This window comes from Aegilops tauschii, chromosome 6 (assembly GCF_002575655.3).
Source record: "Aegilops tauschii subsp. strangulata cultivar AL8/78 chromosome 6, Aet v6.0, whole genome shotgun sequence".
NCBI lineage: Eukaryota > Viridiplantae > Streptophyta > Magnoliopsida > Poales > Poaceae > Aegilops > Aegilops tauschii.
The window spans coordinates 219755895-219780442 of NC_053040.3; the positions used below are offsets into that span (position 1 = coordinate 219755895).

General features: G+C 41.7%; 1 protein-coding gene across 5 annotated transcripts; it reads right to left on the reverse strand.

Annotated features, from left to right (window-relative positions):
* Nucleotides 1-7901: 7901 nt before the first annotated feature.
* On the reverse strand, nt 7902-16887 carry LOC109741819 (ubiquitin C-terminal hydrolase 15). Of its 5 annotated transcripts, XM_073501314.1 has the most exons (15): nt 16612-16858; nt 15619-15805; nt 15087-15488; nt 14125-14515; nt 13666-14053; nt 13429-13583; nt 13252-13340; nt 12527-12612; nt 12250-12412; nt 10718-10841; nt 10346-10503; nt 10184-10268; nt 9652-9864; nt 8917-8978; nt 7902-8836 (listed from the first exon to the last, which is right to left on the reverse strand). In XM_073501314.1, exons 3-15 carry the CDS (start codon nt 15407-15409, stop codon nt 8140-8142), a joined length of 2934 nt encoding a protein of 977 aa, XP_073357415.1. In that variant the 5' UTR covers nt 15410-15488; nt 15619-15805; nt 16612-16858; the 3' UTR covers nt 7902-8139. The 5 variants fall into 5 exon arrangements, with proteins under 5 accessions (XP_073357415.1, XP_045085807.1, XP_073357416.1 ...); XM_045229872.2 differs by lacking the exon at nt 15619-15805 and having other exon boundaries at nt 16612-16887; XM_073501315.1 differs by lacking the exon at nt 15619-15805 and having other exon boundaries at nt 15087-15506.
* Nucleotides 16888-24548: the final 7661 nt, after the last annotated feature.

Consider the following 24548-nt stretch of genomic DNA (forward strand, 5'->3'; position numbering starts at 1 on the left):
TTGTAGGAATTGCAATTATATCAAGTTTCCTCTCTATGTGTTGAAAATCTTGAAGTTATGCTTGTTTTGCCTTCCTATGCTAGTTGATTAATGTTCCCATAAGTTGTTTGCTCACAAAATCCATATGCATAGGAAGTGGGTTAGATTTAAATGTTCTAGTCATATTCTTCATGATGCTCTCTTTATGTTTCAATTATTATATTTTATGTGATCATCATTGAAATCATCATGCCTAGCTAGGGGCGTTAAACGTTAGCGCTTGTTGGGAGGCAACCCAATTTTATTTTTGTTATTTGCCTTTTGCTCCTATTTAGTAATAAATAATTCATCTAGCCTCTGTTTAGATGTGGTTTTATGTTTTAATTAGTATTTGTGCCAAGTAGAACCTTTGGGAAGACTTGGGTGAAGTCTTTGCGATCTTGCTGTAAAAAACAAAAACTTTTGTGCTCACGAGATTAGCTGCCATTTTTTACTGGAGAGTGCTTTTAGGTTGATTATTTTTGCATAAGACCAATACACAAATTATCCAGGTTGTCCTATTTTTTCAGAATTTTTGGAGTTCGAGAAGTATTCGAACAAATTAGATTGCTACAGATTGTTCTGTTTTTGACAGATTCTGTTTTTCGTGTGTTGTTTGCTTATTTTGATGAATCTATGAGTAGTATCACAGGGTATGAACCATAGAGAAGTTGGAATACAGTAGATATTACACCAATATGAATTTAGAATGAGTTCACAACAGTACCAAAAGTGGTGATTTATTTTCATATACTAACGGAGCTTACGAGTTTTCTGTTGAGTTTGTGTTGTGAAGTTTTCAAGTTTTGGGTAAAGATTCGATGGACTATGAAATGAGGAGTGGCAAGAGCCTAATCTTGGGGATGCCCAAGGCTTCCCAAGGTAATATTCAATGACAACCAAGAGCCTAAGCTTGGGGATGCCCCGGATGGCATCTCCTCTTTCGTCTTCGTTCATCGGTAAATTTACTGGGAGCTATATTTTTATTCACCACATGATATGTGTTTTGCTTGGAGCGTCATTTTATTTTATTTTGTTTTGCTTGTTGTTTGAAGAAAATACCAAGATCTGAAATTCCTAAATGTTATAGAGTCTTCACATAGCTACATAATTATTCGACTACTCATTGATCTTCACTTATATTTTTTGGAGTAGTTTGTCATTTTGCTCTAATGCTTCACTTATATCTTTTTAGAGCACGGGGGTGGTTTTATTTTATAGAAATTATTGATCTCTCATGCTTCACTTATATTATTTTGAGAGTCTTTTAGAACAGCATGGTAATTTGCTTTGGTCATAAAATTAGTCCTAATATGATGGGCATCCAAGATGGGTATAATAAAAACTTCCATATGGAGTGCATTGAATACTATGAGAAGTTTGATACTTGATGATTGTTTTGAGATATGAAGATGGTGATATTAGAGTCGTGCTAGTTGAGTAATTGTGAATTTGAGAAATACTTGTGTTGAGGTTTGCAAGTCCCGTAGCATGCATGTATGGTAACCGTTGTGTGACAAATTTGAAGCATGAGGTGTTCTTTGATTGCCTTCCTTATGAGTGGCGGTCGGGGACGAGCAATGGTCTTTTTCTACCAGTCTATCCCCCTAGGAGCATGCGCGTAGTGCTTGGTTTTGATGACTTGTAGATTTTTTCAATAAGTATGTGAGTTCTTTATGACTAATGTTGAGTCCATGGATTATACGCACTCTCACCCTTCCATCATTGCTAGCCTCTTCGGTACCATGCATTGCCCTTTCTCACCTCGAGAGTTGGTGCAAACTTCGTCGGTGCATCCGAAACCTGTGATATGATACGCTCTATCACACATAAGCCTCCTTATATCTTCCTCAAAACAGCCACCATACCTACCTATTATGGCATTTCCATAGCCATTCCGAGATATATTGCCATGCAACTTTCCACCGTTCCGTTTATTATGACACGCTTATCATTGTCATATTGCCTTGCATGATCATGTAGTTGACATCGTATTTTTGGCAAGGCCACCATGCATAATTTTTCATACATGTCACTCTTGATTCATTGCCCATCCCGGTACACCGCCGGAGGCACTCATATAGAGTCATATTTTGTTCTAGTATCGAGTTGTAATCATTGAGTTGTAAATAAATAGAAGTGTGATGATCATCATTATTAGAGCATTGTCCCGTGTGAGGAAAAAAAAGAAAGGCAAAAAAAAAGAGAAAGGCCAAATAAAAAAAGGAAGGCCCAAAAAAATGAGAGAAAAAGAGAGAAGGGACAATGTTACTATCCTTTTTCCACACTTGTGCTTCAAAGTAGCACCATGATCTTCATGATAGAGAGTCTCTTATTTTGTCACTTTCATACACTAGTGGGAATTTTTAATTATAGAACTTGGCTTGTATATTCCAACAATGGGCTTCCTCAAATGCCCTAGGTCTTCGTGAGCAAGCAAGTTGGATGCACACCCACTTAGTTTCTTTTGTTGAGCTTTCATACATTTATAGCTCTATTGCATCCGTTGCATGGCAATCCCTACTCCTCGCATTGACATCAATTGATGGGCACCTCCATAGCCCGTTGATTAGCCGCGTCAATGTGAGACTTTCTCCTTTTTTGTCTTCTCCACACAACCTCCATCATCATATTCTATTCCACCCATAGTGCTATGTCCATGGCTCGCGCTCATGTATTGCGTGAAAGTTGAAAAAGTTTGAGAATACTAAAGTATGAAACAATTGCTTGGCTTGTCATCGGGGTTGTGCATGATGTGAGCATTTTGTGTGACGAAAATGAAGCATGGCCAAAATATATGATTTTGTAGGGATGAGCTTTCTTTGGCTATGATATTTTGAGAAGACATAATTGCTTGGTTAGTATGCTTGAAGTATTATTATTTTTATGTCAATATTAAACTTTTGTCTTGAATCTTATGGATCGAATATTCTTGTCACAATAAACAAGATTACATTGATAAATATGTTAGGTAGCATTCCATATCAAAAAATCTGTTTTTATCATTTACCTACTCGAGGACTAGCAGGAATTAAGCTTGGGGATGCTTGATACGTCTCCAACGTATCTATAATTTTTTATTGTTCCATGCTATTATATTATCCATCTAGGATGTTTTATATGCTATTTTATATGATTTTTGGGACTAACCTATTAACCCAGAGCCCAGTGCCAGTTTCTGTTTTTCCTTGTTTTTGAGTATCGCAGAAAAGGAAAACCAAACGGAGTCCAATTGACCTGAAAATTCACGGAGATTATTTTTGGACCAGAAGAAGCCCACGGAGTATCGGAGATGGGCCAGAAGAGTCCCGAGGCACCCATGAGGGTGGGGGCGCGCTCTACCCCCCTGGGCGCGCCCCTACCTCGTAGTCGCCTCGGAGACCCCCCTGACTTGTTCCCGACGCCAACACCTCTTATATATACCCAAACTTCCAGAACATAACCTAGATCGGGAGTTCCGCCGCCGCAAGCCTCTGTAGCCACCAAAAACCAATCGGGACCCTGTTCCGACACCCTGACGAAGGGGGGATCCCTCACCGGTGGCCATCTTCATCATCCCGGCGCTCTCCATGACGAGAACGGAGTAGTTCACCCTTGGGGCTGAGGGTATGTACCAGTAGCTATGTGTTTGATATCTCTCTCTCGTGTTCTTGATTTGGCACGATCTTGATGTATCGCGAGCTTTGCTATTATAGTTGGTTCTTATGATGTTTCTCCCCCTCTACTCTCTTGTAATGGATTGAGTTTTCCCTTTGAAGTTATCTTATCGGATTGAGTCTTTAAGGATTTGAGAACACTTGATGCATGTCTTGCGTGGGATACCCGTGGTGACAATGGGGTATTCTATTGATTCACTTGATGTATGTTTTGATGATCAACTTGCGGGTTCCGTGACCTTGGGAATTTATGCATAGGGGTTGGCACACGTTTTCGTCTTGACTCTTCGGTAGAGATTTTGGGGCACTCTTTGAAGTTTTTTGTGTTGGTTGAATAGATGAATCTGAGATTGTGTGATGCATATCGTATAATCATACCCACGGATACTTGAGGTGACATTGGAGTATCTAGGTGACATTAGGGTTTTGGTTGATTTGTGTCTTAAGGTGTTATTCTAGTACGAACTCTAGGATAGATCGAACGGAAAGAATAGCTTCGTGTTATTTTACTACGGACTCTTGAATAGATCGATCAGAAAGGATAACTTTGAGGTGGTTTCGTACCCTACAATAATATCTTCGTTTGTTCTCCGCTATTAGTGACTTTAGAGTGACTCTTTGTTGCATGTTGAGGCATTGTTATGTGATCTAATTATGTTATCATTGTTGAGAGAAACCCTAGGCCTTGTTTCCTAGCATTGCAATACCGTTTGTGCTCACTTTTATCGCTTGCTACCTTGCTGTTTTTATATTTTCATATTACAAAAACCTATATCTACCATCCATATTGCACTTGTATCACCATCTCTTCGCCGAACTAGTGCGCCTACACAATTTACCATTGTATTGGGTGTGTTGGGGACACAAGAGACTCTTTGTTATTTGGTTGCAGGGTTGTTTGAGAGAGACCATCTTCATCTTACGTCCCACGGATTGATAAACCTTAGGTCATCCACTTGAGGGAAATTTGCTACTGTCCTACAAACCTCTGCACTTGAAGGTCCAACAACGTCTACAAGAAGAAGGTTGTGTAGTAGACATCAGCTGTCAATAGTGTTGCGATGCTACGACAGTGGTCGATGGTGTTGTGATGCTAAGACGGCGGTCGACAGTGGTCGATGGTGTTGTGAGGTTACGACAACGGTCAACGGTGTGGTGATGTTACGATGGTGGTCAATGGTGTTGCAATGTTATGGACGTGGTTGATGTTGGGATGTTATGATGGCAGTTGATGATGTTGCGAAGTTACGGCGACGGTTGACGGTGTTGCGATGTTATTGCGAAGCGAGGACTAGTGGGGTACACGGCGAATGTCGCGACCAGACCGCTAGTTGCAAGGGGTATGCACAAAGCGAAGGCGATGTTGGAACCGCTCGATGCGTCCAATCAAATGATTTGGCGTGCGCGACATAATCTTTGACCAAGTCATGATTGATTTTCTTCTCTTTTTTGCAATTATCGGATAGGCTAATTTACCTTGCATGTGGACTAGTCATGATGTACTTTGTGGTTTGTTTGCTACCAGCGTGTAGGTACGTGAAGCAAAACTGTAGTAGCTAGTAGATAGATATAGTGTGTATGGTTTATGGGGCCCATGTAAGTGGAGAAGGCCAGGAGCAGCCGGTTGAATGGACGGATCAGACGGCTAGAAACAACGCTCACGAGAGCTAGTTCCGTGCTGCTCACTGCAACTTGGTGCGAGAAACTTCAGATACGGACGGATCAGACGGCTGCGGACCCGGCTGATCTTTGGCCGGATGATGCCTAGCATCGGCCAGGAAAACTCTTAGAATCAGCCGGATGATTACAGGCACGCGCATCAGCCGCATTGCTAGCCAACCACGTGTCCTTGGTGGACCACGTTGAGGTTTGGTTTAATTTCTTTCCTCGCGCGCGGACTATTATTGGCGCGGACTACTCCGACTCCCATGTATGGATACATTGTCATGGACGAGTGGACGACATGCTACGATGTTTCTTGAGCGTTTGCTCAATCACATGCCGCAAGTGTTTCCCTATGCTAGCTCCTCATGATATATTCAATTTGTTTCCTGATGTTTTTGCTGTAACCAAATGATATTATTTTTGTGGGGAACCAAACGATATTTTATTGCGTATGAAAGTCGGCCATGCCAGGGCTACAAGGACGGTTGGCGCTGCTGCAATTCGCACGCGCGACAATATAAAGTTGGTCAAATTCAAGCGAGAGACCGATTGTTGTTGCCGCATGCCGGGCATGTATGATGCAAGTCTGGACGCCGCATTTGTTTTGCTGCAAAGCTGCATGCCCGCGTCGCCATGTTGTAAAACCTGGGCGACGATGCAAAGCCGACTGATGGTGGTTCCGGCTGGACGCGTGACGCTTCAAATCTGGCAGCCATATTTATTTTGCTACGATGTCGTAGTAGTCGTGTTGTAAAAATTAAACGATGTGCAAAGCTGGTCAACACTACTCCAAGCCGGATGCAATAATGACAGAAGCTTTTTTGTTGCTACAACAGCTGGACTGTCGTGCTACATAACCATGTGACGCGGCAAAGCAGGCCACACGGCGCTGCATGGGGCGACTAGTGTTGTTGCAAGCCGGCTCTAAATGTTGCAAGCTAGGCATACGTCGATGCAAGGTCGGCCATCTCCGTTGCAAGCCGCTCACACTTGTTTTTGCAAAGTAGGTCGCGCGATGCTGCAACTGTCGACACCATCACGGGTGTTACGACCGCTATGGGAGCTTCGCCTAGTGTGTCGGTGTTGCGGTTGTGTCAGAAGCATCGTCAATGATGTGACCATTTGCGGGTGCATCACCGCTATTGTGGTTAGTGCATGGGGTGTCCGACATTGTTATGATGACGGCCGGCGGTGTTGCGATGTTACGACGGCAGTCGATGTTGTAGCGATGTTACGACAGCAGTCGATGTTGTTGCAATGTCACGACAGTGTTACAGTGTTAAGGCGACGGTCGACGGTGTTGCAATGTTACGAGAGCAGAGATGTGTTGGGATATCTTGCGATGCTAAGACAGCGGTCGACGGTGTTGTGATGCTATGATGGCTGTCAACAGTGTTGCGATGCTATGACGGTGGTCGATGGTGTTGCGATGCTAAGACGGCAGTCGACGGTGGTCGATGGTGTTGTGATGTTACGACAACGGTCGACGGTGTGGTGATGTTACGATGGTGGTCGATGGTGTTGCAATGTTACAGACATGGTTGATGTTGAGATGTTACGACGGCAGTCGATGATGTTGCGATGTTACGGCGACGGTGTTGCGATGTTAATGCGAAGCAAGGACTAGTAGGGTACAGGGCGAATGCCGCGACCAGGCCGCTGGTTGGAAGGGGTATGCACAAAGCGAAGGCGATGTTGAAACCACTCGATGCGTCTGATCGAATGATTTGGCGTGCGCGACATAATCTTTGGCCAACTCATGATCGTTTTTCTTTTTTTTTGCAGTTATCGGGTAGGCTAATTTACCTTGCATGTGGACTAGTCCTGATGTACTTTGTGGTTTGTTTGCTACCAGCGTGTAGGTACGTGAAGCAAAACTATAGTGGCTAGTAAATACTCCCTCCGTCAGGTGAATAAGTCATCTTAGATTGTGCATCATGACCAAGAAGATGGAGAAAACGAAAGAACTTAATGTTTATTTGCTAATTAATAGCATTGCATGCAATGAACTAACCGCTGTATGTCATGTTTAGTAGTCTCGAGTCATTGAAAACATGCACACCCTACATCTCTTATTGGTTGATATGTTAAGAAACAAAAAACAAGGTGAGAGTTAATGCACCGCGCCTAAGTATTTTGGGATTATTTGGTTGACTTATACACCTAGATATAGTGTGTACGATTCATGGGGCCCATGTAAGGGGAGAAGGCCGGGAGCAGCCGGTTGAATGGACGGATCAGACGTCTAGAGACAACGCTCACGAGAGCTAGTTCCGTGCTGCTCGCTGCAACTTGGTGCGAGAAACTTCAGATATGGACAGATCAGACGGCTGCGGAGCCGGCTGATCTTTGCCAAAGATCAGCCGGATGACGCCTAGCATCGGCCATACAGAAAAGCTTACCTCTTCAAGCAAATATAGGAATTTAACAAAACTTCGTTTCAGTGAAGAGATGCCCCCATAGGCTCAAATCAGCAGTATCCTACTGGCCACTGGTCAGCTCTTACTCTTTGGCCAAGAAATGATAGAAATCTGGAAGCAAATGGAAGCTTTTCGCACACAGTAAACAAATGCTTGGCCATCTTTGCTTTCACAAAGCCAGTCCCTGAGTTCTAACATGTCAACCCAAAAGCTAGGCATCTAGACAGATCTAGTTACTTCACTACACTGAGTGAACTACATCTAGAATATGCAGCTACAATTAAATATGCCTCATCTGAAATAAAAGAACATGAGGCGATATTAACAGCACTGCTAACCATATCAGCCCAGCTCCAGCTAAAACTATCAGATGTAGACCATTACATATGACAAAACCCAGATGTTTGAACAAAACCATCTCTACTATGGTTATACCTACCATACAAGCTTCGCTGGTTTGCTGAAGCAAGAGGTTCGGCTGAAGACGCGCAAGCCCTGTCTGGATATCTTCCTCTATGTACATTGCCGTAGGGGTGAGTTGGCAAGGAAGAATCTGAGACAAAACCCATGCTTTCCGGGAAGTACCTTGTTTGCGGATTGGAAGGCGAGAGCCTTGTACATGAGACAAAGTTGCCAAGAGGATGGTCAGGAGCATAATATGGCCCAAAAATTGAGGTGATTGGATCAAGGCCAGCATTGTCACCATAATCCACAACACTGAATGAATCTCTAGTGCTTTCCGTGGTAAACGAAGATTCATCAGAGCTGGTAAACAGGGACCATTCACTTGATGTAGCGTCCGAGAAGTCTGTGCTAACCGAATCGGCAAAAGCATCATCGGTGTGATATAAATTTTGGGACCTCAACTTGGCATGCTGATCTTGCCTGTAACCTTCCTCCTCTGGTCTAAAATCATAAATACCACGGATTTGATCATCAGAAGTAAAGAGTGATTCTGTCTGCTTCTGCTCTTGTTTAGAAGAGCCCTTGGAGGATTTTGATGAGTGACGATATGAAGATGATGGATCAGGCAATAGGCCTTTCTCAATGTATATCCTCGGAGGGCGAGGAAAAGATCTAAATGATAAATGTTAAGACTAGTGAAGACAAGGAAATAACTCGAATATTAGATGGCAAATATCATAGGCTGGCTGTACCTCAAGTAGAATAGCATATATGCACCTTCTGACATAACTTGATTCAATGATACAGCCTTGACCTTCGTATAACAAGAAACAAGTAGCCACATCAGCTCATACAAATTCCCAGATTTTATATTTTGTGAACATACACGACCGTATAAAAATATGACTACAGAAAAGACATCACATGAAATAAGTGTGACTATTTGATTGTTCGCCGTCACAAAGCACAAGCAGACTTCAATTCATTGCAAGTTCCATAAGCACTAAAACAGTAAGATTACAACATACTCCCCCCGTCTAGGTGTGTAAGTCACCTTACGAAAACCAAATAATCCCAAAACACTTAGGCACTGTACATTAACTCCCTCCTCATTTCTTGTTTTGTGACATATCAACCAATAAGAGATGTGGGCCGTGCATGCTTTCAATGACTTGGGACTACCAAACATGACATGCAGTGGTTAGTTCATTGCATGCAATGCTATTAATTAGCAAAAGGACATTAAGTTTTCTCGTTTTCCTCTCCGCCTTGGTCACGGTGCACAACGTAAGATGACTTGCACACCTAGACGGAGGTAGTAATTGCATTTCAAAAGAGTATACTATGAGCTGCTAGTTTTCTAAACTCGTGATTATGTTTGCTTCTTTAAAAGAAATACATATCTATGTGATTCACTAGTCTAGAATAACTTCTAAAAGCAACACATACAGAAGTTCTTAATCTACTTCAAGGAAATTTACGAATACCTCTGAGTCATCAATTCTTAACCATGTTCCCTGCATATCTTTGACATACGATATGTAGTGACCAGAGAATGATGCATTTTCTGTATCCACATGTACAACCACAGCATACAAGAAGTAAAGAGGCGGGTGATCACCAGCCCCAGTCACAAAAGGAACCATGTCCAACATATCAGGAAAAGTGACACATTTGTTAATCTTGCCATACTTTCCTGTCTGAAGCACGAACAAAATTAGCTCAATAAACTAATCTTAATAAGCAATCAAACAAACAATTATATTAGTGTGCTAAGGAAACTTCTTCAAAATGAGCTTCATTTAGTTTTAGAGGGGTTTGGTTGCAATTTGAAGATGTAAAACACAACATCATGAAATTCTACATAAATTAGTCATTAATATCATACTGACAAATGCATACTCTATGATAACTGCACACAAGTATTACTATACTTCGAAACATGCAGCTGAAAATTAGAGATAATACAAAGATACTGGGCCAGATCAATATTGCATACAGAGATGAAATACATAATACCTGGAATCTTTTTAAAACTACTGTTAATATGTTTGGCACTTCATGCACGCTTAGCTGTTTTCTAGCTTTAACATAAGCACAACACCTGCAGTAAAATTAACAAGCTTCAATATGCTGTGGTCCAATCAAAATGATGAGAAGATTGTTAGTTTGCCACAGTACCTTCCACATTTATACATATTATCCCCATCTAAATCTTCAGGAGCAGTGAACTGTGTCAAAGCATCTTGCAAGGACTCCACCCAACCATGAATCTCCAAAGTAAGATCCATTATATTCTCGTATCTTTCAGATTCATGATGGCATCTGAGGCACTTAACCTTGTTTCATTTACTAAATTAGTTAGTATATGATAGAAAAATAGTGCTTAACTAACTAGCTAGAGAGCCAGCAGAAAAGAAAATACAAGGAACGAATCTGCAACTTATGCACACACGCAAAAGGATATTCGATATAAACTGTAACAACTTGAGCACACGATTAAGGAAATTTGCAGCACTAAAAATGAAATCAAGTCAGAAAATTACAAGTTACCTTTGATTTAAGGCGTCCACCAAACATCTGTTGTATCAGTGTAGTTTCCTGCAAGCTTTGTTCTACTTGCTTCTCACCACCCAGTCCATCCAGGCACGCTGCTTGCATAGACATCACAAGATGCCTGGTTGTATTGAAAATCAAGCACATTATGAACAAAATGTTAATACATGATCAATACAAAAGGGATAGAGTAGGTCTGACAGGTTTAGAGCAACAATTGTCATTCTCCCCTTCCCATTTTCCCCAACCCACTTGATAGTGTTGACATAAGAGACCATGAGAATATAAGAAAAGGACATATTTAAAGCCTCTTAAATATTCAGAATACATCAACAAATTAAAAGACTAGTCTGTTCCAGGAGACTAGGGAGAGATTAGTTGTTGCCTTCTTGGACTGATGATCTTTCTTATTTTCTGTTTCAATTAAACCGGATTATCAGTCAATCGTCAGTTAAAAGCAACAAGCAACAATAACAAAGCCTTTCAGTCCCAAACAAGTTAGGGTAGGCTAGAGTTGAAATCCATAAGATCTCGAGACCTAGTCATGGTTTTGGCACGTGGATAGCTAACTTCTACAAACAAGTTGGGGTAGGCTAGTTCTTTGGTGATATTCCAGTCCTTCAGGTCTCTTTTTACGGACTACTCCCATGTCAATCTTGGTCTACCCCGACCTGTCTTGACATTAACAACACACTTTAATCTTCCTCTATGCACCGGCACTTCTAGATGCCTACGTTGTATATGACCAAACTATCTCAGACGATGTTGGACAAGCTTCACTTCAATTGGTGCTACCCCAACTATATCTACCTCAGACAATGTTGGACAAACTTCTCTTCAATTGGTGCTACCCCAACTCTCATGTATATCATCATTCTAGACCCGATCCTTTCATGTGTGGACACATCCATCTCAGCATGTGCATCTCTACTACATCTAACTGTTGGACATGTCATCTTTTAGTTGGCCAACATTTTGCGCCATACAACAACGCAGGTTGAATTGCCATCCTATAGAACCTGCCTTTTAGCTTTTGTGACACTTATGACAGAGGACGCCAGAAGCTTTGTGCCACTTCATCTATCTGGCTTTGATTTGATGGCACACATCTTCATCGATATCACCATCCTTCTGCAGCATCGACCCCAAATATTGAAAGGTGTCCTTCTGAGGTACCACCTGCCCATCAAGGCACCCCATGTACTGAAACCGCACCCCAACTTACTCAGTTTTAGTTCTACTGAGCCTAAAATCTAGATTACGAAGTCTGTCTCCACAGTTCTAACTTTCTATTAGTAGTCACTCCGCAATATTTGGAACAGATTTTTGATTGTGTTGTGACTAACAGAATATGTTAAAAGTGAAACACCGAAACTTTGGTTTCATCTAAATCAGAGGCCACCCTTGTTAGAATCAGTTTCATCTAAATCAGAGACCACCCTTGTTAGAATCAACAGGAAATAGTGAGAAAAAAGAGGAATGAAAAAATAGAATAAGAGGAATTAAATCTAACATGTCAGCTAAACTACCTTAAAAATTCATGAGCATCTTCCTGACTTCCACCACCCAAGCGACATCCAATGTTCCTTAGATTCGAAAGGATTCTGCTTGGAGACACAGGTCCACCACTTTCACGTAAAGTTGAAGCATATTGCTCAAGTTCGCACATAAGACACCAGTTCTTTGAGCAACCTATACGAAGATAACAAAGAGTGTGAGACAGACAGGAGTAGACAACTGTATTATTACTTTTACCCTGTGCAGACAACAGTACGGAAGGGGCAAATGCTATGGGCTTAGTATTACAGTCTTTAGAATGCAATCTCAGAAGCAGGTGGATCATCAGGGGTTTTGTGCACATGAGGCATTGTAGAACAGCATTAGCATAGCAGCTGCAAAAAAAGGACAATAGTCATTACATATAACCCATGACAAGCTACAATTTAACTAATTAAATGTTCAATTTGCAGAAACAGAAGAAGCAACATTTGGCTCGCAATTTGCTTGACTAAATAAAGTACACCTTATTTAAATTAATTCTTTTGTAATAGTTTTGGTACACAGGAATTATCTTAATTTTATTTAGTTGCACGTACAGTATGATTTAATTATATTGCTGCACCATTTTTAAAATTTGCTGATTTACCAATCTATGTGTTTGATACTTGTGAATCACCTCCTACTGGAAGTTCAGTTTCACCCCTCCTGTTAAGATTCTTAGATTGGTTATTTCCAGAACATATTGCATGTTGTTCATCTTCTACAAAATTTGCACAAAAAAAGGGCAGCCCGATGCACATAGCCCCCGCTTGTGCAGGGTCCAGGGAAGGGTCCAACAACTTTGTGTCTTTTGTACGCAGCCTTTCCCTACATTTCTACAAGAGGTTGTTTCCAGGACTCGAACCCATGACCTCATGGTCACAAGGCAACAGCTTTACCGCTGCGCCAAGGCCCCCCTTCTACAAAATTCACATATAAGAACAAAAACAAATTAAGTCAGCACGACAGTTTAACAAAGACAATGGTAATACCTGTTCCCACAGTTGAAAAGACCTCTGGGAGAAATACCCCGTACTTCATACTGGAAGAACTTAACAAGATCTTCATAGTGAAACAATACCTGCAATTCCGATTTAGAACAAAGTAACATTACATACCAAAACAGCGCAGTAACTAGAAGACAAGAGTTATCATAGATGATTCCAAACCTTACTCCTCTTGTTATCATTGATTAAACCCACCAGGCTGGTTTTGAGAAATTTTGAGGGCTTCTTCAAGACTTCAACCTTGGATGCTCCTAATTTTGAGATTCCAGTGCATCCTTGTAAATTGTTGTTCGTTGAAACACTTGATTTTGCAGATCCTACAGGATACAATACATATGTGAGATTAAAGAGAAAAATATAAGGAAAAGGTAGCCCACTTCAAGAGAGAAGAAACATTACTTTGCTCATTTTTGCACGAAGTGTTCTTTTCATGGACATTGTATTGATATGATGCCAACACCTCCTGCGTTTTTTGTGATGAAGCCACCTTACCTGGTGGATAAGGAGGCTTCATATAGATCGCATTTCCTCGCCCACTATATTTTCCAGATGATTTGCTCCTCTGTAGTGACTCTGTTGCGGAAGAATATGGCCCCTCGCAAGAACTCGTCATATCAGAAGTAAAATAGACACCCATGTCGGGTTCATAAACTGTGATGCTTGCTTTTGGACATTTTGTTGTTTCAGGAGCACAATTATTGGGTTGTTGTACCGTATTATTGAGAGGATAAGTAAAATCATGGTTGCCATTCTTTTCATCCAAACAACCATAACTGTTGTTTGAAACCTGAAAGCGCAAGGTAAAGAACTGAATGACACAAACTTGGAGAATAAAAAATGAACTAGAAGATATGCTACCTTATTTGCTGATAAAATCTCAGATGAGTTGGTTTCTTCATCAACACTGTAATTGCTCTTTTCACAAGATGCAACAGAAGCGCTATTTACTCTTGAAAGAAGACTTTGATTTGATTCATTCATGTTGCTTCTGTCTGTCAGGAATAGATCAGTATCAAGAATATAGCTATCAGTTGTCGCAAAGGATGGCTCTGATACTGTGTCAAAATTCATGTCATGCAGGTGACTGTCACCCCCTGGAAGAGGTGAATTCAGGTTAGTCAAGAACGGCATTTGTTCAGAACTCTCCGTCGGAGATAGTCCACCAGAGTTGCTACCACCATTAACATGCCACTGCTGGCATGTTTGTTTATGCCCTTGCCTCCAGTGTATAATTTGACACTTTCCAGAGCTGTGGAACATTCAAAGTGGCATTAAAAGTGGCCACAACAACAGAGCAATATAATTTTTACATTCATCACACAAGCAAGAGAGCATCGCATGACAAACAGAGTCATGGTGCAGGGATAAATCAGTTGTAAATTCAGCATTTTTAAGAGACTGGAGTTATTAGATGTGTTGCTTGCTCCAATCAGGCGCTGGATTATATGCAGCGACAGGGTACTCAATCCTACGAAAAAACAAGGGCATCCCGGTGCACGTAGCTCCCACTTGCACAGGGTCTGGGGAAGGGTCCGACCACATTGGGTCTATAGTACGCAGCCTTTCCCTACATTTCTGCAAGAGGCTGTTTCCAGTGCTCAATCCTACCAGCTTAACTAAAATTTGATATGTTACCAATGAAACGAAATAGGTGACTCGCCCACTTTGGTGACATAATAGAGGTACAGTTCTTTTTCAGAAATGAAATCATTATAATAAATAAACAGCAGACAATAAAGTAAGATTCATACACCTATTTGTGTGTACACGACTTTTTGGAGTTTAAGTTCATACCAGAGAATACTAGGTCAGAATCTTACCAGTATCTAACAGATTTGCACCTGGAGCACCTAGTCTTTGCAGGGCCACGACAAGTAGCACACTCGTGGTATTCTGACCTTAAAGAAGGAACAGATCTCAAATAAGGCATGGGTCTCAGAGACGGTCCTGGCAATATAACATCTGGGCATGCCATTGTTTCTACTTTGAAGGCTTCTTCTGCAGCTTTCTGGCCAAGCACACCTACTCTTGTTTTCTTACTTACAGAATCATGCCATCTCCCAAGAAGAAAATATGCTATCACCGGAAGTACGATAAATACAACAAAGAGTGCAGGCACATCAGCTTCCCTTGGTTGGAGCATATCCCTAGAAGATTATTATTACCCAGCTCCAAGACTTCTCTGCTTCAGCTCGGAAAAACATTCCAAATCACTGATTTACCTATAGAAAACAGCAAAGCTGAAAACAAGTATCACAGTTTCCACTCTCTCAGAAGTGGAACATGGTAAGAGAAAATGATCGCGTTCAAACATTTAAGGGGCTAGGACAGGATTAAGCATATCAAACGAACCAGCTCACTGGAGTTTCCTTTTACATGTCCTAGAAGCTCACTCCCATTGGGGCTTCAGTTCACTTGGGATTTGGCTTACACTTATATGATAATATCAAGAAGCTCCCACTTGTCTTGTCATGGCTTCAACTTACAAGCACAACCATACCATACTACTCCCTCCGTTCACAAATACTTATAAGATGTTCTGTGAATTGGATGTATATAGACATGTATTAGTGTGTTCGTTCACTCATTTCAGTCTGTATGTAGTCCATACTAAAATAACCAAAACATCTTATATTTGTGAACGGAGGAAGTACTATATTCACTGAAATTAGAGATACACGGTTTCACAAAATGATTAATTACCTTCGAATGTTAGGGCCAGAGAAATAAGTTCACTTTGTGGCTCACATCACCTCTTTATACTATATCCAAATCCTCCAGCAAATCAACCACTAGACTACCGGAAACAGCATGGAGGGCAACAAAACTAAATAAAATCTTTGCATGTGGCTCCTTTGGGCATAGCTCATGGATGGCGTCCAAACTCTTATCCGACATACGTATTTTGTATTCTCGACAAACTACACTCCAGTTTAGGAAAATGTTTGGCGCAAAAGATTGGGCGTATGAGATGGCAACAGAAGCAGTAAATCCACATCGCCAAAAATACCACAAAGCAATGGGCAGCACATTCCGGGCAGCAAGATCAAATAGTTCTCTGGCGCATCTCAAAATAATAATAAATAAACAAAAGGATCCGGCGCCCAACTCTAGCTCTAAATGAGAATCCTACAAGCTCCGAGATCCCAAGCATACAACCAGCGGTGAATGCGCCCGCCGAATTTCCGAGGCAGTCGCACCGACACAAACGTCCACGGACGGGAAAAAATCCCAGACACTAGGAACAGCAGACTGCGTAAGAGGCGCACGGAGTGCTTCTAAAAGCCTCGAATTTTCGCAGAACGGACGAAAGAAAAACACAAATCAATTGAGACTAGGGTTTACCCAGAAAGACAAATGTCGCTCCGGGCGGATCTCCAACGGGGGCGAGCAAGCGGAGCAGCAGTCCTGGCCGGTGGTTCTGGAGGAGATCGCGGTATATAGGGGTAGGGGATGGAGAAGCTCTAGCCGAGGATGGCAGCGGTGCCGGCGGCTGAAGGAATCGGGAGCGGCGGTGGGAGTGACCGTGGCTCGCTCGCTGTTGCTTGGCTACTGTGCTCTGCTCATGTGTGCGCGTTTTTGCTTTGGTTGTGCTCGGTCTCGGTTAGCTTGGCTCTTTTCAGCGTGTTTGGTTGGTCAAATTTTATTTATTTTTTGAAAATATTGGTTTGGTCAATTAGAGTGACGGAATGGGAATTAAAGCGGTACGAGACTTTAAATTTATTATTACTATTTGGTTAATCTATTATTACTACTCCCTCCGTTCGGATTTCCTTGTCCCAGAAATGGATGTATCTAGATGTATTTTAGTTCTAAATACATCCATTTCCGAGACAAGTAATTCCGAACGGAGGGAGTATTTGGTTAGGGGGCTGTAAATTTATAAAGGAATAGGATTGGATTTGAGACTCCAGCTTTCACCGTTTTAGTGAGTCAATCTTAACCCTTCGTCATAATTTATGTTGGACAATGCTAACGCCCACACATGCGGTGGAGCGAAACCCGTCCACACGCCCTATAACACAGAGACTGCGCCACGTCACCGCATGCATGTACGAATTTTTTTGGATTTTCAGTTTTTAAAATGTTTTATCTCTTCAATGAAAAATCCGATTGAAGATCCATTTTCATCATTAAATCCCTCGCGACGAGATCTTCGAAACTAGATCTCATATCAATATATTTCAGCGATTTCTTTGTTTAAAAGTTGTCATGTCTATTGCACATGAATTGCCATGGTGTTTACACTGAGTTGTCATGATATATTTCAGCTATTTTCTTTTACGTTTAAAAGTAAATTTTGACATTTATAAAACGAGGAATTAAAACTAGACTTGCCATGAACCATAAACTAAAATTGCCATGATACATGCACTTAAAATTGCCATGGTTCATACAAAAAATAATTCTCATGGTCAAAGTACTGGAGTTGCCATAATCAAAATGCTAAAAATGCCATGCTCTACAAACTAAAATTGCCACATGGCAACTTTAGTTTAACCACTATGGCAACTTTTGGGCAAAAAAATTTTGTCGGAACATATCAACATGGGGTCTAGTTTTGAAGATCTCGTCGAGACAGATTTAATGATGAAAACGGATTTTAATTTGATTTTTTAATTAGGAGATAAAACATTTTTTAGCCGAAAACAAAAAAGATTCCTGCTGATGTCATCTGTTCAAATGTGGCAAAATGAGTGGTAAAGGAGGCGTGTGGGCGATATGCAAGATGTCACACGTGTGGGCGTTAGTTTTTCCTTTATGTTCACTTCCCTGGTCTAATCTCTCGTCAATTCCCATGAACCAAACAAAGGAATAAAAATTCTCCTTAAATTTCCACACATAATTCCTATCATGCACCACATAGGGATTGGGAATAAAATGGCTCATCACATGTCTAATCTTAATATAACTCCCTATGCTAAACTTCCAATCCCCTTCCCAAATATTGCCAAATGTGTTGTTTGTTTCTGGCCCGTCCTTGGCCCTCGTCGAAAACAGGATTTAGATCCACGGATGGACTGCGTTTTTCCTTCTGATCGTTCGATCAGATAAGGAACGGTGCTTATTAAGAGACTTTTTTTAACATGAAGTTAGGAGACACTCTTATATAAGATAATATGTTTGATGTAGAAAAGAAAATTGACGAAACATGGCAAGTTGCTGCTTTTTCATTAAGAGCATCTCTACCGTTAGTATCCGCTAAAAGTTCATCTGTCCGGAAATTTTCGGACAATATGCGGGTTTTGACTGTTTTACGGTCCGAATAGATCCACTAAAAGCTCGTCGTCGTGTAAAAAAATATGAAGGGACCCGGATATGCGCCTCTCCGCCGCTATATGTACGGGGTCAGGGGCATTTAGGTTTCTTAGATCAATAGAGAGGGGTTCACTGGCTCCATTACTTAGAAAGAAGCCCGCAAAAACAGGTCTGCTACATTATGAAAAGATAGTAGAAGAAAAGAGTGTAATGGCTAAAACAGCGAAAATGCTGATAACAGTAGGCACCCTCACGGCTGACACCACAAGACAATTAAATTGAGATAAGTGACAACTTAATAGGACCACTTTCCACTTTCACTTTCATGATAGGAGGGATGTTGGAGATCTCAGGACCTCCAGAACAGAGACGGGGCTCTGCCCAGCAACAACACCTCCTCCCCTCGGCTTGAGTGGAGACGTGATCTCCTTGAAGGTGTCTACCCCATCCTGATCACCATTGTCCCTCACAGCAGATTTTGGAGGTGGAGACAGAACGAGTCTATCATCTTCAGCATGTGATCCTTGTAGAGCACGCGCAATTTCTTGATTGTTCTTGAAAGAAGCGACCAAATCTGTTCAAGAGACAGCCAAGGCACACCATTAAACACCAAACTGTTTATGTGCTTCCGTAAAGCCCAAAGAGCAACAACAAAGACAGTATTTGAAGCATCTAATCTTTTTCCAACCACCCAAAGAGAGGAAATACTAGTGACAGAATCTCCCAGCTGCATATTAAAGAAAGAGCTAATCTCCTGCCAAATATGTTGGGCAACCACACACTCAAATAAAAGATGTTGGATACTTTCAAGCTTAGAATAGAACACACAATCCACGAATTTATGTAAGTTCCTTTTCAGCAGATTATCTCTGGTCATAAGTTTGTTGTAGGCAAACAACCATAGAAAGATGTGAATCCTAGGTGGTACAATCAATTTCCAGATAGCATGAATAAAACTTGGAGTTACTCCTCTATAGTTGATGATAGTATATAGAGAACTGGTAGAATATGACCCAGATGCAGTGTATTGCCAGACCAGGGCATCTATATCACCAGAAAAAGTAATACTCGAGGCCACAACTTCCAGTTCATATCACATATTCATCAAAGGGGAGAAAGCCCTTCTAAATGTGAGTTTTATCACATTGTTATCTAAAACCTGACTAACGGTTTTACCCTGCTCTCTGCAATTGCAGTAAAGATCTCAGAATTGAACAGACAAACACTGGTACACGTCGGTGATATACAAATGGTTTTTAACCCCTTTCCGCGACGGTGTTCGGAACCGTCACCTAGTGAGTGTGGGCGATAGGGGGGTCCTTCCCACACGACCCGGAAACCGTCGGGGATATGCCCTCCTTGCACACACGCTCGGCAAAATAAGGTCGTGTGCGACCGGCGAGCCCTATGCGAAATCATTTTCGGTCGTAAGTACATCCCACACAGTCAGTCACCGCTAAATGTTTCCGTTCGTATATACACACCACACAGTCACTCCAAGGAAAACGTTTGCACAAGGTGGCGTAAGCAAACAGTTTTCAAGAGAATGTCGTGTGTGATTGTTCATTGATCCAACACGGTTTATTCCTAGAATCTGTGTGCGTTGCCTGAGGTCATCGTCCATGGTGTTTTCTCAATAGTCGTTTGCAATAGGAAAACCCAATTAGCAAGCTAATTGGCCAATTAGTGGGCTAATTGCCCTATTATTAATAATCCATTCACTAATCTAATTGACATTCATATTAAGCACATAATATATTCCATTTCCATATTAAGGAAGTAGTATTTCATAATTGAAATACATCAGAGTACAACATGATATAGCTTCAGCACCCAGCTACCCCATTACACAACTGCACCAGCAGCAAGTTTCACATGCAACACCTAGAACCTTTCGAAATTAGCATCATAGATGGTACATAGGGAGATGCATCTCATCTGAAAAACTGCTGAAGCGGAAGGCGCATATTGAACCTTCATTCATGTTGAAGGTCTTTGCAATTTTAGGCCAGTGCCTGTGGATGATTGACCGTCCATCCTTCGACCTCTTCAGGAACACTTCAATATTGAACCATGGGTGTTGTATGAAAACTTTCCTCGCCTCCTGACCACAGAGGTGGTTTGAGAGGTAATCATCAGTGAACCCTGAAAACAAGGATGTGCATAAATATCTTCTCTATATTGGAAATGGGGCAAAGGAATAAAAAAGGCAAGGTATAATAGTTAGTACCATCTTGTAAACCTCAGTGCTTCCCATTGTTTCCCTGCAACACATATAAGGTAGTTAGTCATCAGGTTAAGTAAGGGTTCGCATGCTATCAGTAAAATATGTTGATGAAAAATAAGCACATTGCAGATTCATCAGATTATTCAAGCCACATGGAAAACCCATTTATCCAAACCAAGCATGATTAAGAACTAGGAAATATAGCACTTGTATATGTTTCTCATGTATTAAGTGCATCCAAATTCGAGTTATTCCTTACATGGTATACAATAACAGAATGCAGCCACATCAATTGAACATCGCATTGCAGAATTGAACCAAGCAGTTAACTAAACACCACAACAAATGAACCAAACGTTAACTGAGCACCACATTGCACAATATAACATACTTCTAATAGAAGATCAGACAGTTAACCAAACCAAGCATGCTTAACAACTTGGAAATATAGCAATTGTTTTGTTTCTCATGTATTTAGTACAGCCAAATTCGATTTATTTCTCACATGGTTTACAATAACAGAATGCAGCCACAACAATTGAACATCGCATTGCAGAATTGAACCAAGCAGTTAACTAAACACCACAACAAATGAACCAAACATTAACTGAGCACCACATTGCACAATATAGCATACTCATAATAGAAGATCAGATAGTTAACCAAACCAAGCATGCGTAACAACTTGGAAATATTGCACCCTGAAGAATTGAACATCATATTTGCAGATTGAACCAAGCAGTTAACTGAACACCACATTGCACGACATATAGAACATATACACTATAGCAGAAGATTGCATGGTAAAAGTAGATAGCACAATTCACTAGAATTTGTTAAGGAAAGGCAGTAGCTAGCAAACTGAACATGGGTCCTTATAGTGAGCTAATAAGACAAACTACTCCTCATTGTCGGAGATATCGATGACGATTGGCTCCTTGGACATGGAAGAGGGTGAAGCCTTCGCATCGTGGGTGCCCTCGTTGTAGTGGTGAGTTGCCTGAGCCGCTCCGGGCACCAACCTGCTGGCTCTCGAGATGAGGTAAGCACGTGGACGCTGAGAAAACACCTCGTAGTCTTCAACAAAGGCACCGACGGTGGCTTCAAGAAAACGCCATGAACTGTCGTTTAAAGCATCCAACCGCGTCGGGCATCGGTGCACGAGGCATCATTGGTGGCCTCGACGACGAGGTGCTCCTCCAAGATTTGGGGGTCAGCACGAATGGCAGCCATCGCGACCTCATCCGCGCGTGCGACTGCGATTTGCTTCTCCGCTGCCAAATGCTCCTTGAGATCCTGGCTATACTGCGTGCACCATGGCTTAGGCCGGCGCTTATTTGGTGGAGGGGTCGGTGATTTGGGTGGTGAAAGTGCGTTATATCGACTAGAGGGGGGTGAATAGGCGATTTTTATGAATTCTTCACTGAGGAATTTGCGGGTGAGGAAATTCCTTAGCGAAGAACTACTAGCAGCGGAATAAGTACTCAAAAGTAAACATAACAGAACACAAGCATGGTCATCATGATGAAATGAAGACAAGCACAGAGTACAGAAAGCGTAATCACATGATAACACAGGATGAAGAAAAACAGACTGAAGAAATTGAACTGAGGAAATTGAGAATGTCTTCAGTCAAAGTCTTCAAACAGATATGAACAAGCACACAATGACACAACAACAGTAATGAGGAAATGAAAGAGTTGAGGAAATAGAACTAGTAAGCTTGGTGAAGACAATGATTTGGTAGACCAGATCCAACTGCTATCTCAGTTGTACATCTGGTTGGAGCGGCTAGGTATTTAAACATGAGGACACACAGTCCTCATCGTATTCTCCTTGAGCTAAGGTCACATAGACCTCGCCCAATCACTCGGGGTAAGTCTTCAGGTGACTTCCGAACCTTCACAAACTCGCTCACTCGGCGATCCACAATTCCTCTTGGATGCTCTAGACCATGACGCCTAACCGTCTGGAAGAAGCACAGTCTTCAAAGGTAACAAGCGTCGAATCCACGCAGGATCAATCTCTTCAGTGATGCTCAATCACTTTGGGTTTGTAGGTGTTTGGGTTTGGGTTTTCCTCACTCGATGATTTTCGCTCAAAGTCCTCGGAGGATGGGATGCTCTCAAATGACAAGTGTCAGTTTCTCTCGGAGCAGCCAACCAGCTAGTGGTTGTAGGGGGCGGCTATTTATAGCCTAGGGAGCAGCCCGACGTGATAAGACATAAATGCCCTTCAATGATATGACCGTTAGGTGGGTAGATATTTTGGGACAGCTGGCACAAGGCACAACAACGGTCAGAAATTTAAGGCTCAAATTCCTCAGGGCTATCATGTTCCTCACTGCGTAGGCAATCCGCACTGGCGAATTCCTAACTCCTCAGTCAGAACAAATTCCTAAGAGACCAGAAGAACTTCATCTCTGTCACTGAAGAATATGACTGAACTGTATGAGATTTCCAATGGCTTCACTCAAAGGGATTGGTAGGTGTAGGATTTTGAGTTGAGCATCACATGGAAATTTTTCCTTAGTATTTCCTCGACCCTGTTTAACAGTACGGTGTTTCCTATGACTCAAGAAAGAGAAAATGAAACTATGAAAACAAAAGTCTTCACACTTCATGTTCCTCGAATGAATACCAAGTCATCAAGGTCACACCAATTTCTTCACTTTCAAAGTCTTCAGAAAGTCTTCAGAAATCCAAAGTCTTCAGTCGAAGAACTTCATTTTTAGGGGTCGACTTTCTCTGTAAATATCAAACTCCCCATAGACTTATAGACCCGTGTACACTCACAAACGCATTAGTCCCTTAACCTACAAGTCTTCAATACACCAAAATCACTAAGGGGCACTAGATGTACTTACAATCTCCCCCTTTTTGGTGATTGATGACAACATAGGTTAAGTTTTCAACGGGGATAAACATATGAAGTGTAAATACTGATATTGAGGAATTTGATTGCAAGATATATAAGAACTCCCCCTGAAGATGTGCATAGTGAGGAATTTGCTTTTGAAGCAATGCACACTTGAAGAGTTGAATCATGGAGATCTCCCCCTATATCTTGTAATTCATACACGCATTTAACATATAATATGAAGAATTTGAAATGCATGATGGAATATGGTGACTGAAGTAATTCAGCATGCGTGCATAAACATTAATGAGGAATAAGCATGCAGAAAACCACAACAAAAGTATCATGCCACCATAGAGTTTAAGTTTACAACTCGATCCAGCAAAGTCATCAGAAGAACGAGAGTTGTAACTTAGGAAAAAACGCCCATATAAGTAGACCCGCTTGAAGACTAACTCAAATGTCTCCCCCTTTGTCATCGAATGACCAAAAGGATCGAAAAATGAGGACTAACGCCCCTGAAGAATCTCAAGTTGATGAAGGAGCGCCAGCGTTGTTGGGGTCGTTTGTCGATGTAAGGCCTCCTGTAGTGTCGTCCAAGTCTTCATGCTCGTCGGTTTCGCGCGATGAAGAATATGAGCTGGCCACCAAGGAAGGAACATTGACCTTCTTATATTTCTTCGGTGGAGGTGCAGACCAGTCAAAATCTTCCTTGAGACCCATCTTCTTCAGCTCTTCTTCACCATATACATGTGACAGAATAGCCCAGGTGCGACCGAAGACCTCATGGAGGTAGTAATGGTTTTTCTTCACTGCATCGTGTGTAGCAGTCATGTTATGAAGAATTGAACCAAACTGGCGCTTAACCCATTTATGGTTTCGATCCACCTTCTGGTGAAGACTAAGTAGAAGCTCACGGTCAGTCATCACACGAGGA

Excerpts from the sequence above, each read along its gene's own strand:
- LOC109741819 (XM_020300900.4), bottom strand. The coding sequence starts at position 15,409 with ATGCTCCAACCAAGGGAAGCTGATGTGCCTGCACTCTTTGTTGTATTT. Across the intron at positions 10,269-10,345 it reads AATATGTATAAATGTGGAAG|GTGTTGTGCTTATGTTAAAG; the intron begins GTACTGTGGCAA and ends ATTTTACTGCAG. Across the intron at positions 9,865-10,183 it reads TAGTTTTAAAAAGATTCCAG|ACAGGAAAGTATGGCAAGAT; the intron begins GTATTATGTATT and ends TTCGTGCTTCAG.